The sequence below is a fragment of the Heptranchias perlo genome, chromosome 17 (assembly GCF_035084215.1).
Source record: "Heptranchias perlo isolate sHepPer1 chromosome 17, sHepPer1.hap1, whole genome shotgun sequence".
Lineage (NCBI taxonomy): Eukaryota > Metazoa > Chordata > Chondrichthyes > Hexanchiformes > Hexanchidae > Heptranchias > Heptranchias perlo.
In genome coordinates, this window is record NC_090341.1 from 9,128,078 (window position 1) to 9,142,917 (window position 14,840).

At 45.3% G+C, this 14,840-nt stretch overlaps 1 protein-coding gene across 2 annotated transcripts in view; it reads left to right on the forward strand.

Moving 5' to 3' along the window:
• The window catches only part of sema3bl (sema domain, immunoglobulin domain (Ig), short basic domain, secreted, (semaphorin) 3bl), a 142,083-nt gene that overhangs the window by 78,692 nt on the left and 48,551 nt on the right, over positions 1-14,840 (forward strand). For both annotated transcript variants that reach the window (XM_067998436.1, XM_067998437.1), the window contains exon 4: positions 11,288-11,407. In XM_067998436.1, coding sequence (XP_067854537.1) covers positions 11,288-11,407 — 120 coding nt within the window. The remainder of the gene's footprint in view (positions 1-11,287; positions 11,408-14,840) is intronic.

Sequence of the window (14,840 nt, forward strand, 5' to 3'; positions counted from 1 at the left end):
GGAACAGGAGTAGGCCATTCAGCCCATCGAGCCTGTTCTGCCATTCAATTAGATCACGGCTGATCTGTACCTTAACCGCCGTGACTCTGTAGCCCTTAATACCCTTGCCTAATAAAAATCTTTCAATCTCAGTTTTGAAATTTTCAATTGACCCCCAGCCTCAACAGCTTTTTGGGGGAGAGACTTCCAGATTTCCACCACCCTTTGTGTGAAGAAGTGTTTCCTGACATCACCCCTGAACAGCCTTGTTTTAATTTTAAGGTTATCCCCCCTTGTTCTGGGTTTTCCCACCAGAGGAAATAATATTATTGTTCTACCCTATCGACTCTCTGTCTACCCTATCAACTCCTCCAATCATCTTAAATACCTCAATTACATCACCTCTTAATCTTCTGTGTTTAAGGGTAAATGGAGTTGAGGTACAGATTAGCCATGATCTATTTGAATGGCTGAGCAGGCCCGAGGGGCTGAATGGCCTACTCCTGTTCCTATGCCGCCTGCAGATTCCCCTTTTCAGACGTGGCGATCCGTGGCTTCAGTTGGGGAATGAGACAATGTCGTAGCGCCTTGGATCATTTCCGACACCACAGCCCTGCTCTCCAGGGGTTCAGGCAGCTGGCGCAGAACCCTGTCCCCCCCACCCCCCCCAGCCATGCGGCCCGACCCCGGGGGATTGCTGGCGTGCTGGCTGCCATATCTCCATCCGTTGAATCAATGAACTGAAGCTTAGACCATAAGACCATAAGTGATAGGAGCAGGAGTAGGCCATTCGGCCCCTCGAGCATGCTCCGCCATTTAATGAGATCATGGCTGATCTGATATTTACCTCAACTCCACTTTCTCGCCCTTTCCCCATATCCTTTGACTCCTTTGCTGATCAAAAATTTGTCTAACTCAGCCTTGAATGTATTCAATGACTCAGCCTCCACAGCTTTTTGAGGTAAAGAATTCCAAAGATTCACGACCCTCTGGGAGAAGAAATTCCTCCTCATTTCTGTCTTAAATGGGCGACCCCTTATTCTGAGACTACGCCCCCTAGTTTTAGATTTCCCCATGAGGCGTAACATCCTCTCAGCATCTACCCTATCGAGTCCCCTCAGAATCTTGTATGTTTTAATAAGATCTCCTCTCATTCTTCTAAACTCCAATGAGTATAGACCCAACTTGTTCAATCTTTCCTCATAAGACAACCCTTCTATACCCGGAATCAACCTAGTGAACCTTTTCTGAACTGCCTCCAATGCAAGTATGTCCTTCCTTACTTGTGTCCTTATTACTGTCAAATAAGGACACCAGAACTGTATGCAGTACTCCAGGTGTGGTCTCACCAGCACCCTGTACAGTTGTAGCATGACTTCCCTGCTTTTATACTCCATCCCCCTAGAAATAAAGGCCAATATTCCATTTGCCTTCCGGATTACCTGCTGCACCTGTATGTTGATTTTTTTGTGTTTCATGTACGAGGACACCCAGATCCCTCTGTACCGCAGCATTTTGTACTATTTCTCCATTCAAATAATATTTTGCTTTTTTATTTTTCCTCCCAAAGTGGATGACTTCACATTTTCCCACATTATATTCCATCTGCCAAATTTTTGCCCATTCGCTTAACCTGTCAATATCCCTTTGCAGACACTTTGTGTCCTCATTGCAACTTGCTTTTCCACCTATCTTTGTATCATCAGCAAATTTGGCCACAAGACACTCTGTTCCTTCATCCAAGTCATTGATATATATTGTAAATAGTTGAGGCCCCAGCACTGATCCCTGTGGCACCCCACTAGTTACAGATTGCCATTTTGAAAATGACCCTTTTATCCCGACTCTTTGTTTTCTGTTAGTTAGCCAAACCTCTATCCATGCCAGTATATTACCCCCAACACCATGAGCTCTTATCTTGCGCAGTAATCTTTTATGTGGCATGCCTTTTGGAAATCCAAATATACTGCATCCATTGGTTCCTCTTTATCCACCCTGCCTGTTACTTCCTCAAAGAACTCTAATAAATTTGTCAGACATGATTTCCCCTTCATAAAAACATGTTGACTCTCCTTGATTGTATTATGAGTCTCTAAATACCCTGCTACTACTTCCTTAATAATGGATTCCAGCATTTTCCCAATTACAGATGTTCAGCTAACTGGTCTATAATTACCTGCTTTCTGTCTCACTCCCTTCCTGAATAGGGGTGTTACGTTTGTGGTTTTCCAATCCGCTGGGACCTTTCCAGAATCTAGTGAATTCTGGAAGATTACAACCAATGCATCCACTATCTCTGCAGCCACTTCCTTTAAGACCCTCGGATGCAAGCCATCAGGTCCAGGGGACTTGTCAGCCGTTAGACCCATTAGTTTACTTAGTACTTTTTCCTCTAGCGATAGTGATTGTTTTTAGCTCCTCCCTCCCCTTTGCCCCTTGATTTTCTACTATTATTAGTATGTTATTAGTCTCTTCTATTGTGAAGACAGATACAAAATATCTGTTCAATTCCTCTGCCATTCCCTTGTTTTCCATTATTATTTCCCCAGTCTCATCCTCTGAGGGACCAATGTTTATGGACAGCCTGCTTGCCATTTCCCAACAGGTTCCATGCTGGCCACCTATACATAGAAAATTGTCCCTCAGAGTTTTCTGCAATATCTTGGCAGTGCAGCTGAATCTTTCTCATGATTTCAGGAGCTCTGTCTCCCCCTGGAAATCAAAATCTCCCAGTTTTTTAAATATTTAATTAGGTTGCCCGAAAGAAATGTAATAAATGCCTCAGACCTCAAGCCCCACACAAACGGGATAAGTGTTATTATCCTCTGGTTCTTATAGTAAACAGCTGGTGGATCCAGCTGAATGGTGACACATTCAGCAATCAAAGTGCCAGCCCAATTTCTGCCAATATCAACTGACACCCAATCACTATTTAGTAGCAGCGTTAATGAGGCCTACTGATGGCAGCAGATAGGATTAATGGTCTAACTGACAATTAATTACTGCAGCCAGTGACCTCTGACTTGAAGGTCATGGCACACGAATGTTTCATTAACCTCTTCACTTTCTGATGTTCGATTGGTGTCTTTTAACTATGAACATAGGATACTTAAGAAAAGACATACTTGCTCTCGAGGCAGTACAAAAGAAGGTTCACTCGGCTAATCCCGGGGATGAGGGGGCGGACATATGAGGAGAGCTTGAGTAGATTGGGACTCTACTCATTGGAGTTCAGAAGAATGAGAGGCGATCTTATTGAAACATATAAGATTGTGAAGGGGCTTGATCGGGTGGATGCGGTAAGGATGTTCCCAAGGATGGGTGAAACTAGAACTAGGGGGCATAATCTTAGAATAAGGGGCTGCTCTTTCAAAACTGAGATGAGGAGAAACTTCTTCACTCAGAGGGTAGTAGGTCTGTGAAATTTGCTGCCCCAGGAAGCTGTGGAAGCTACATCATTAAATAAATTTAAAACAGAAATAGACAGTTTCCTCGAAGTAAAGGGAATTAGGGGTTACGGGGAGCAGGCAGGAAATTGGACATGAAGCTGAGTTCGGATCGGTCAAGGCCCTGTGGGTGGCGGAGCGGGCCCAGGGGCTGAGTGGCCGGGTCCTGCTCCTACTTCTTGTGTTCTTTAGATTTGAGGTTAGGATCAGATCAGCCATGATCTTATTGAATGGCGGAGCAGGCTCGAGGGGCCGATTGGCCTACTCCTGCTCCTATTTCTTATGTTCTTATGTTCTTATAGTACACGATGGGAAATGACCCTGCAGGCCATCTGGCCTGTCCCAAAGGTGACTTCCTGATTGACCAAGTCTTCTCTCCTACTCTTTCCAATCCAGCTCTTCATTTGGGTTTCTCGATTTATAACCAAAGCAGAACATTATTCTCGCAAAACATTTTTCTTGCTTAAAGTGAAAACACTTTTCTGTAACCCACCCCCACTCAAATTGGTTGAAGAAGGCCATTGGTTTATGTTTTTGTTGGAGATTTCCAGATTTTGTCGTTTTTCTTCATGTTAATATAATTATGGTAGGGTGGTAGGAGACATAATAGTGTTCTAGCTAACAGCCTTTTGAAACAAGAACTTGCATTTATATAGCATGTACAGGAAAACATTTGCAAGCACTTTACAGAAAATTGGAAAGAAATAAGGAGGACACTAAGCATGGGGAAAGGGCAAGTGAACGGAGGGGTCTAGGATGGGGAACGGAAGGCACAGTCAACCTTTGAAAGCGGGAGGAGGTGGCAAAGCAAAGGGAACTCCAGCAGGCAGGAGCATCATGGCTGAATGGCCGCCAGTGATGGTGTGAAGGAAGGCAGAGGTGAGGAGAGGTTTGGTGTCCGAGGAGGTCAGCCAGGTAGGGTAGAGCAGGAGTTTTGAACTTGGCTCACTGGGGCATGGGAAGTCAGTGGAGCTTGGAGAGGATGGGAGTGTGGCACTTAATACCCGCGAGGAAACAGCTGCGGACCTTTGAATAAGTTGAAGCTTGTGGAAGGTTGTTGCGGATAGGCCGGATAGCAGGGAATGGGGTGTGTATCATAGATAATGTTCTGAGAGTCTTATAATGAGTAAGGGGTGTGTATCACAGATAATGTATTGTAAACCGAAAGCCTTATAATGAGGGTGGGATGTGTAACAGAGGCAGTGTTACAATGAGTGTGGGCTGGGTTTTCTTATTCAATTATATTAAACACTAGAGTATGTGATGGGAACGATGTGAAATTCTATTTCTGCCCTTGCTACTTTGACCTGCATAAGAGAATCTGTCTCTGCTGTTACTTGCCTGCTTTCTTTGGCAGCGATAATTTATTTTCTTTTCTATCAAGATTTCGATGCCCACTTCCCAACCTCAGCAAAGTCCTTTCATCAGCGAGGGAGGGTTATTGTAGAAATACTGATATGGTGGTGGAAGTGCGTATGTCTCTGAGGAGCAGTCTGTGTGTCTCACTGGGAATTGTTGCCTCACAGGAACACACATTGAACGACACTGCAAGAACAATAGGGCAGCCATTTCCTCACTATAACTGGTGCAATGGGAAAGCGACCTGCTGACCTCAGAGCATCTTGTCAGGCCTTAAATGGTAAAGAGGGCCTCAATCGGAGGCCTCTGTGTAACAGCTGGCATAGCGGTGAAGTAATAACTTCTCTGAGATTGTCTATTGCTTTCCCTTCATTGTTTACAGGGCATGGGGAGGCTACGCCATCATAAGCAGGTGGCAAAACCCAGCTGGAACAGGAATTGAGTTAATATGTAGATGTATTGGAGTATGACATCCTCACAGGCCAAAACACTTGCTGTTCTTGTTTGAATGGGTTGTGAATCTTTGGAATTCTCTACCCCAGAGGGCTGCGGATGCTCAGTCGTTGAGTACATTCACGATTGAGATCGATAAATTTTTGGACACAAAGGGAATCAAGGGATATGGGGATAGGGCGGGAAAGTGGAATTGAGGTCGAAGATCAGCCGTGATCTTATTGAACGGCAGAGCAGGCTCGAGGGGCACTATGGCTGACTCCTGCTCCTATTTCTTATGTTCTAATGAAAAGCTGGCACGTGTGAGGGCGAAGTGGCAACATCAGGACCCACATGAAGAGAGACTGTTGCTCGCTGTTCGAGGATGTAGTGGCATTCCGAACCATTAAGGACAATTTAAATGACCCCAGCATACAATTAACCCTTTAGGCTACCTGCAGACCCTGGGAAATGGCCGAATAATGAAGCAGTCCAAGCCCACATGCAGCAAGACCTGGACAACATCCAGGCTTGGGCTCATAAGTAACATTCGCTCCAGACAAGTGCCAGGCAATGACCATCTCCAACAAGAGAGAGTCTAACCACCTCCCCTTGACATTCAACGGCATTACCATCGCCGAATCCCCCACCATCAACATCCTGGGGGTCACCATTGACCAGAAACTAAACTGGACCAGCCACATAAACACTGTGGCTACGAGAGCAGATCAGAGGCTGGGTATTCTGCGACGAGTGACTCACCTCCTGACTCCCCAAAGCCTTTCCACCATCTACAAGGTAAAAGTCAGGAGTGTGATGGAATACTTTCCACTTGCCTGGATAAGTGCAACTCCAACAACACTCAAGAAGCTCGACACCATCCAGCCCGCTTGATTGACACCCCATCCACCACCCTAAACATTCACTCCCTTCACCACCGGTGCACTGTGGCTGCAGTGTGCAACCATCTACAGGATGCACTGCAGCAACTCGCTAAGGCTTCTTCAACAGCACCTCCCAAACCCGCGACCTCTACCATCTAGATGGACAAGAGCAGCAGGCACATGGGAACAACACCACCTGCACGTCCCCCTCCAAGTCACACACAATATATCGCCGTTCCTTCATCGTCGCTGGGTCAAAATCCTGGAACCCCCTTCCTAACAGCACTGTGGGAGAACCTTCACCACACGGACTGCAGCGGTTCATGAAGGCGGCTCACCACCACCTTCTCAAGGGCAATTAGGGATGGGCAATAAATGCTGGCCTTGCCAGCAGCATCCACATCCCATGAATGAATAAAAGCTTTCAGCTTGCACACATATATGACATTGAAGCCAATGACAGACATAGTTACCCCACTGTGATATTACCCCGAAACTACATAGTTGAAATAAACATTTTAAAAGTTAAATACTTAAAGGGGGTCATTTTAACCTAACCCGTCCAATGGGAAGGCAAGGGGATCAGATGGAACGCTGATTTTACACTCCGCCCAATATTACTCTTCATTGACTTCAATGGAGAGTAAAATTGGACAGGGTGTAAAACCAGGGTTGCACCCGATCCCGTTGTTTTCCTGACGGGCGAGTTAGGTTAAAATTGCCCCTTTTGTTTCTGTTAGCCCTGCGTTCCGTTTTTCCCCCAATTCCCTTTTTCCCCATTATTTTCACTTTTTCTATTGGATGTAGCTTTTCTTTCCCTCTCTTCTCACACTGTCCCCCTCCACCTCTAGTTGCTCACTTATTGGCAGAGCTTTCAGCCTTCTTGGTCCTGCTGTTTGGAGCTCCTTCTCTAAATCTCTTCACCTTGCTACTTCCCTCCCCACCTTTTAAAAAACCTTCTCAAAATGTTTAGAGGAGGCTTTTTGAAGACAAGGAGAGAAATAGCAAGGTTTTTAAAAATTCATTCTCAGGATTTGGGTATCACTGGCAAGGCTGGCATTTATTGTCCACCCCTAGTTGCCCTTGAGAAGGTGGTGGTGGGCCTTCTTCTTCAACCGTTTTTCTTTGTAGCAGTTTGATACAACTGAGTGGCTTGCTAGGTCACGTCATCGGGCAGTTAAGAGTCAACCACGTTGGTGTGGGACTGGAGTCACATTTAGGCTAGACCGGGTAAGGACGGCAGATTTCCTTCCCTAAAGGACATTCGTGAACCAGTTGGGGTTTTTATTTACGATAATTCAACAGCTTCATGTCACTTGCGCTGATACCAGCTCTTTATTTATTTCCAGATTTTTTTTCAAACTGAATTCCAATTCTGAAGCTGCCGTGGTGGTCAATTTATCTTGTCTTCGATGCATTTGCTGATCAGTCCGTTCTCTCCTCTGTGAAGCGTCTTGCGATGTCTTATTGGGCCAAAATTTGCCCAGTTAGTTTGACTTTTTCCTGCGCCCTTCAGCTCAAAAATGTTTTGCCCACAGAGTTGCTGGAAGTGCGAGCGTATAACGGGGCAGTGTGAGGGCAACGGGATACTTGGGACCTCAGTGAACGACGGAACAAACAGTGTATCTCCTTAACCAATGCGATTAAAGGATTGAGAAAGAAACAGAGGAAGGACTGAGAAAGAGGATGAATTAGAGTCAAATCAGGTGGAGAAAGAGAAATAAAGGGAGGGAAAGAAAGATTGGATTAAGAGGGAGAGAAAAAAGAGACAAAAACTAAAAGTAAGAAAAAAAAATTTAAAAATTTAAAATGTGACATTTTTAAAATCGCCAACCAAAATTCACTACCTGAAGGAATGAGACTCCACACTTTTAATTGTTCACTTTCTGGGCCAGAGAGGTTGATTGGCCGTCATTAAAAATTATCACGCCGTTAAAAGGGTACAAAATTTATTAATTAGTTGATTTAACCTTTTGTGGCGAGTTTAATATGAATTAATGTGCAAATGCAGCAATTTCATGAAACTCACGGGGAGGTTGCGGGCGAGATGCCGTTTTCACAAAGCTAACGGCGGAGGGGCGCAAATCGTCCAGCAACTTGTGGCGATTCGCAATTCACGGGCTATCTCGTCCTCGCCACAAATGGCTGGTCGATTTGCACATTAATAACGGCGTGCGTTGTTCATGCGGAATTATTTTCTCACCAAATTCCGTCCCATTATGTTAAAGGTGCCATGCCAATGCAGATTGTCGCTGTTGTCCCTATCTTCTTCCTCTTGGCTTTTGCCATTTGTTTTGAAGCTGGGAGCTACTTCTTAAAGAAGTGGGCTTTGATTGGATGAAAAGAAAAACTGACGCCGAAAGCCAATTGGAAAGGTCAAAATCTGAAGGTGCAAACAGGCCAATACTTGATATGTAAAAACACTTCAAATCAGGAAGTGCTGCTGACAGATGAGTCAACACATCAGTAATCGCAGAGCTCCACTGAGTCCAGAGAAGTAAATTGATTGTTAAAAAGTTAAGGAAGTATTGATGGAAGTTTTCATGGGGAGATGATGGATGGTAGCAGTTAACAGGAAACCAATTGATGTTACTCCAGTTGTTCTTGTGGTGGGAGAATCAGAAACGATTAACCTGGAAATCGGAAGCCTTTGGCTGATATCTATAGCAGGAAAAGCACTAGTGCATGTTGCCAGTGGTTAATGTGCTAGATATATCTAGATTTATGTATCTGAGGGGTTTTGATAGAGTCGATAGGGAGAAACTGTTTCCACTGGCAAGAAGATCAGTAACCAGATTTAAGATAATTGGCAAAAAATCCAGAGGGGAGATGAGGAGATAATTTTTTTACTCAGCGAGTTTTTATGATCTGGAATGCGCTGCCTGAAAGGGCGGTGGAAGCAGATTCAGTAGTAGCTTTCAAAAGGGAATTGGATAAAATCTAAAAAGGAAAGATTTGCAGGGCTATGGGGAAAGAGCAGGGGGAGTGGGACTAATTGGGTAGCTCTTTCAAAGTGCCGACACAGGCACAATGGGCCGAATGGCCTCCTTCTGTGCTGTATGATTCCATGATTTTTCAGAAGGTATTAGACCAGGTGCCTCACATGAGACTCTGTGCCAAAAGGAAAAGCTATTGCGATAAGGGAGGAAGTATTAAGTTGAATCAGAAATTGGCTAAGCAATAGGAAACAAAGGTCAGTGACCAATGATAGCAGAAGTGATTGGGTAGATATAACCAGCAGAACATCATAGGGTCACTCCTACAAACTTTGCTCATGTCATTTCAACAAAGGTATTAAAAGCAGAGGGGCTGATTTTACTCTCACCCTTCCCTGAGACGGTGAGCCTTCTCCTCAAACTGCTGCAGTGCCTGTGGTGATGGTGTTCCTATATGTAGCAAGGGATGTGAAGACAATGGAAAGGATTCAGAGAAAACAGCAGCAAAAGTTATCGGCCAGAGTCTCTGAGTTACACGACAGAGTCTAAATCCATTCTCATTACTAAAATACATTATTAAGATACAAAGAAAAGAACAGGTAGGGAGGACGTTGGGAATTCTACATTTAACTCATGGAGTGACGTTTGAGGGTTTGATGTTGGTCTTCAGTACCAGAGGGGGACAGTCTACCAGTATTTTAGGTACAAAAAAATAATTTAAAAGGCTAATGGAATGTGGGCCTTTATCTCAAGAGGGCTGGAATACAAAGGGGTGGAAGTTATGGTACAGCTGGACAGAGCTCTGGTTAGACCCCACCTGGAGTACTACATTCAGTTCTGGGCATCGCACCTCAGGAAGGATATATTGGCCTTGGAGGGGGTGCAGCACAGATTCACCAGAATAATACTGGGGCAAATTATGAGGCCAGATTGCATAGAATAGGCTTGTATTCCCTGGAGTATAGAAGATTAAGGGGTTACCTACTTGAGGTGTTAAAGATGATCAAAGGAGTTGATAGGGTAGATAGAGAGAAACTATTTCCTCTGGTGGGGGAGTTGAGAACAAGGGGGCGAAGGTTCACCAGATTGATCCCTGGGATGGCAGGACTGTCATTTGAGGAGAGATTGGGTCGACTCGGCCTGTATTCACTCGAGTTTAGAAGAATGAGAGGGGATCGCATTGAAACATATAAAATTCTGACAGGGCTAGACAGACTGGATGCAGGGAGGATGTTTCCCCTGTCTGGGGGGGGTCCAGAACGAGGGGTCACAGTTTCAGGATATGGGGTAGGACATTTTGGACTGAGATGAGGAGAAATTTCTTCACTCAGAGGGGGTGAACCTGTGGAATTCTCTACCACAGAAGGCTGTGGAGGCCAAGTCACTGAATATATTTAAGAAGGAGCTGGATAGATTTCTAGACACAAAAGGCATCAAGGGGTATGGGGAGGGAGCGGGAATATGGTATTGAGATAGAGGATCAGCCATGATCATATTGAATGGCGGAGCAGGCTCAAAAAATATACTTTATTCATAAAATTTGTAGCAAAACATACAATACAGTTGTCATATCACATTCCAAACGTACGCAATACAGATTATACAATTTGCAGGTTAAATCAAGTACAGTTCAATGAACACATTTTACATAATTACAGTTCATGACACTCTGGGGTATCTCATTGCATTATACTCAATACAGATTATTGATTACAGATTCATTACAGGTACATTACAGCAATTTGAATTTTACATTCTGCCCGGGGGGGTTTTCCCTGATTGCAGCCCCTCGGTATACAATGGTGGGAAGGCTCTAAATGGCCTACTCTTGCTCCTATTTTCTATGTTAAAATTAGAGCTAGGCCATTCAGGGGTGATGTCAGGAAGCACTTCTTCACACAAAGGGTAGTGGAAATCTGGAACTCTCTCCCTCAAAAAGCTGTTGAGGCTGGGGTGGGTGGTGGGTGGTGGGGGGGTCAATTGAAAATTTGAAGACTGAGATTGATAGATTTTAGTTAGGCAAGGGTATAACGGGTTACAGAACCAAGACGGATAAATGGACTAAGATGCAGATCAGCCCATGATCTAATTGATTGGTGGAACAGGCTTGAGGGGCTGAATGATCTACTTCTGGTCCTATGTTCCTGTGCCCAGCGCTGACATCCCTCACCTTGATGAGCACAAACCTGAACCTCTGGCCTCGGCCCTCTGATGAATTTAGCACCTTATTTTTCTCTCCTTTCTGTTACAGAGCGAATGCGCCAACTACGTCCGGGTGCTGCATCCGTACAACCGGACCCACCTGCTGGCCTGCGGAACGGGCGCTTTCCAGCCGCTGTGTGCCTTGGTGTATGTGGGGCACAGAGGAGAGGTAAGCAGCTGTTCACCTTCCATTATTAGTCTCTGTCACTGGGAATTTCCTCAGTTTGAGGGGGGGGGGGGGTTTATCCCTCTCTCCCCCGCTGGTAGTTCAGCGGAAACCCGCTTACGCACGTGGACACATGTTCAGGATAGCGAAGGACAAATTTAGCACTGATGTCAGGAACTATTTTTCGAAGCACGGTGACCAGCCAGAATTGGTCATCGAGACGGGCAATCGAGGGCAGAACTCATTTATGAAACAGCTGTAATGGGAAGGTGGGCAGGGTTGGTATTCTGGAAGGGTGTGAACAATTGGGCCTTGTTCATCCAAAGCTATCGTGTCCACAAAAAGCAGGACAAATCCAATCCGGCCAATTACCGCCCCATCAGTCTACTCTCAATCATCAGCAAAGTGATGGAAGGTGTCGTCGACAGTGCTATCAAGCGGCACTTACTCACCAATAACCTGCTCACCGATGCTCAGTTTGGGTTCCGCCAGGACCACTCGGCTCCAGACCTCATTACAGCCTTGGTCCAAACATGGACAAAAGAGCTGAATTCCAGAGGTGAGGTGAGAGTGACTGCCCTTGACATCAAGGCAGCATTTGACCGAGTGTGGCACCAAGGAGCCCTAGTAAAATTGAAGTCAATGGGAATCAGGGGGAAAACTCTCCAGTGGCTGGAGTCATACCTAGCACAAAGGAAGATGGTAGTGGTTGTTGGAGGCCAATCATCTCAGCCCCAGGGCATTGCTGCAGGAGTTCCTCAGGGCAGTGTCCTAGGCCCAACCATTTTCAGCTGCTTCATCAATGACCTTCCCTCCATCATAAGGTCAGAAATGGGGATGTTCGCTGATGACTGCACAGTGTTCAGTTCCATTCGCAACCCCTCAGATAATGAAGCAGTCCGAGCCTGCATGCAGCAAGACCTGGACAACATCCAGGCTTGGGCTGATAAGTGGCAAGTAACATTCGCGCCAGATAAGTGCCAGGCAATGACCATCTCCAACAAGAGAGAGTCTAACCACCTCCCCTTGACATTCAACGGCATTACCATCGCCGAATCCCCCACCATCAACATCCTGGGGGTCACCATTGACCAGAAACTTAACTGGACCAGCCATATAAATACTGTGGCTACGAGAGCAGGTCAGAGGCTGGGTATTCTGCGGCGAGTGACTCACCTCCTGACTCCCCAAAGCCTTTCCACCATCTACAAGGCACAAGTCAGGAGTGTGATGGAATACTCTCCACTTGCCTGGATGAGTGCAGCTCCAACAACACTCAAGAAGCTCGACACCATCCAAGATAAAGCAGCCCGCTTGATTGGCACCCCATCCACCACCCTAAACATTCACTCCCTTCACCACCGGCGCACTGTGGCTGCAGTGTGCACCATCCACAGGATGCACTGCAGCAACTCGCCAAGGCTTCTTCGACAGCACCTCCCAAACCCGCGACCTCTACCACCTAGAAGGACAAGGGCAGCAGGCGCATGGGAACAACACCACCTGCACGTTCCCCTCCAAGTCACACACCATCCCGACTTGGAAATATATCGCTGTTCCTTCATTGTCGCTGAGTCAAAATCCTGGAACTCCCTTCCTAACAGCACTGTGGGAGAACCGTCACCACACGGACTGCAGCGGTTCAAGAAGGCGGCTCACCACCACCTTCTCGAGGGCAATTCGGGATGGGCAATAAATGCCGGCCTTGCCAGCGACGCCCACATCCCGTGAACGAATAAAAAAAATAATAAATAAAATAATGAGAGAGGAATTCAGCAATCCTGCTCTCCCATGTGCTGAGGGATGGCAGATTGGCAATGGGGCTACAGCACTGTAGCATTGATTCTCTGACTCGCACTCTCTTTGACTGCAGTGCCTGCCGGGAGCATGGACTTGATGAATTTTAGACACTGGAATAGAAAGTAGCTTTCTTCACCACTACAGCTGTTTACATTTGGATGCGGTATGGATGTTCCCAAGGATGGGTGAAACTAGAACTAGGGGGCATAATCTTAGAATAAGGGGCTGCTCTTTCAAAACTGAGATGAGGAGAAACTTCTTCACTCAGAGGGTGGTAGGTCTGTGGAATTTGCTGCCCCAGGAAGCTGTGGAAGCTACATCATTAAATAAATTTAAAACAGAAATAGACAGTTTCCTAGAAGTAAAGGAAATTAGGGGTTATGGGGAGCGGGCAGGAAATTGGACATGAATTTAGATTTGAGGTTAGGATCAGATCAGCCATGATCTTATTGAATGGCGGAGCAGGCTCGAGGGGCCGATTGGCCTACTCCTGCTCCTATTTCTTATGTTATGTTCTTATACATGGAATAGTACAGCTCAGAAATAGGTCATTTGGCCCATCCGATCCAACCTCTCTTCATCTAACCCTATCAGCATATCCTTCTATTCCTTTCTTCCCCATGTGTTTATCTAGCTTCCCCATAAATGCATCTATGCTAATCACCTCAACTATTCCTTGCAGTAGTGAGTTCCACATGCTAACCAATCTCTGGGTAAAGAAGTTTCTCCTGAATTCATTGGATTTATTCGTGACTTTATTATATTTATTGCCCCTAGTCTTGGCCTCTTCCACAAGTGGAAATATTTTCTCTACGTCTACCCATCAAACCCTTCCATAATCTTAACGACCTCTATGAGGTTGCCCCTTAGCCTTCTCTTTTCTGGAGTAAAGAGCCCCAGTCTGTTCAATCTTTCCTGATAGATATCAGATGATTCACCTCCCATTGATTTATGTCCACATTTACATCCGATAAATGGTATCATCCGTGTAAATCTTTTTTGTACCTTCTCTGGTGCCTCTCTACCCTTTTTATAATATGGCGACCAGAATTGTGCACAGTACTCAAAGTGTGGTGTGATGGCATACATTTGATTGCAATTGTTATTTGGTCGCAACATATAATTGTATGGCATATTATCATACATTAATACACATTTTGTCATATCCCTATTGTATCTGACCTACCCTCCACCTTGCCTGGGAACGTCCAATGCTGATATCAGGTGCAGACTGTATTATGATGTTGTGGTGTATTGTGGGGTTCCTTACCCAAGTATTGACATCCTTAGCTTGAAAATGTTAAAAACTCACTTCACAAATGTTGATAGAGAGAAGCACTTCCATTGTTGTAGAGCCAAGAGAGAAATAACGAAGAAAAAATGGTGTAAACAATTGTATTCCGTCAGAAATTTACAGTAAAAGAAAATGAGTAAATGGAACCCATGGAAATGGATCTCATTAAAGGCTGGGCTTTCAACCTCCCATCAAATTTTCTTTTTGGCGTCAGAAGTTTGCTATTCAACAAATTTCCTCATCATAGCACAAGTATATTTTTGATTTGAGAGAATATTTTGCAAACTCATTCACTCACCCACCGCCACCACCCCCCCACTCCCCATCATCTTCATTTGCCTC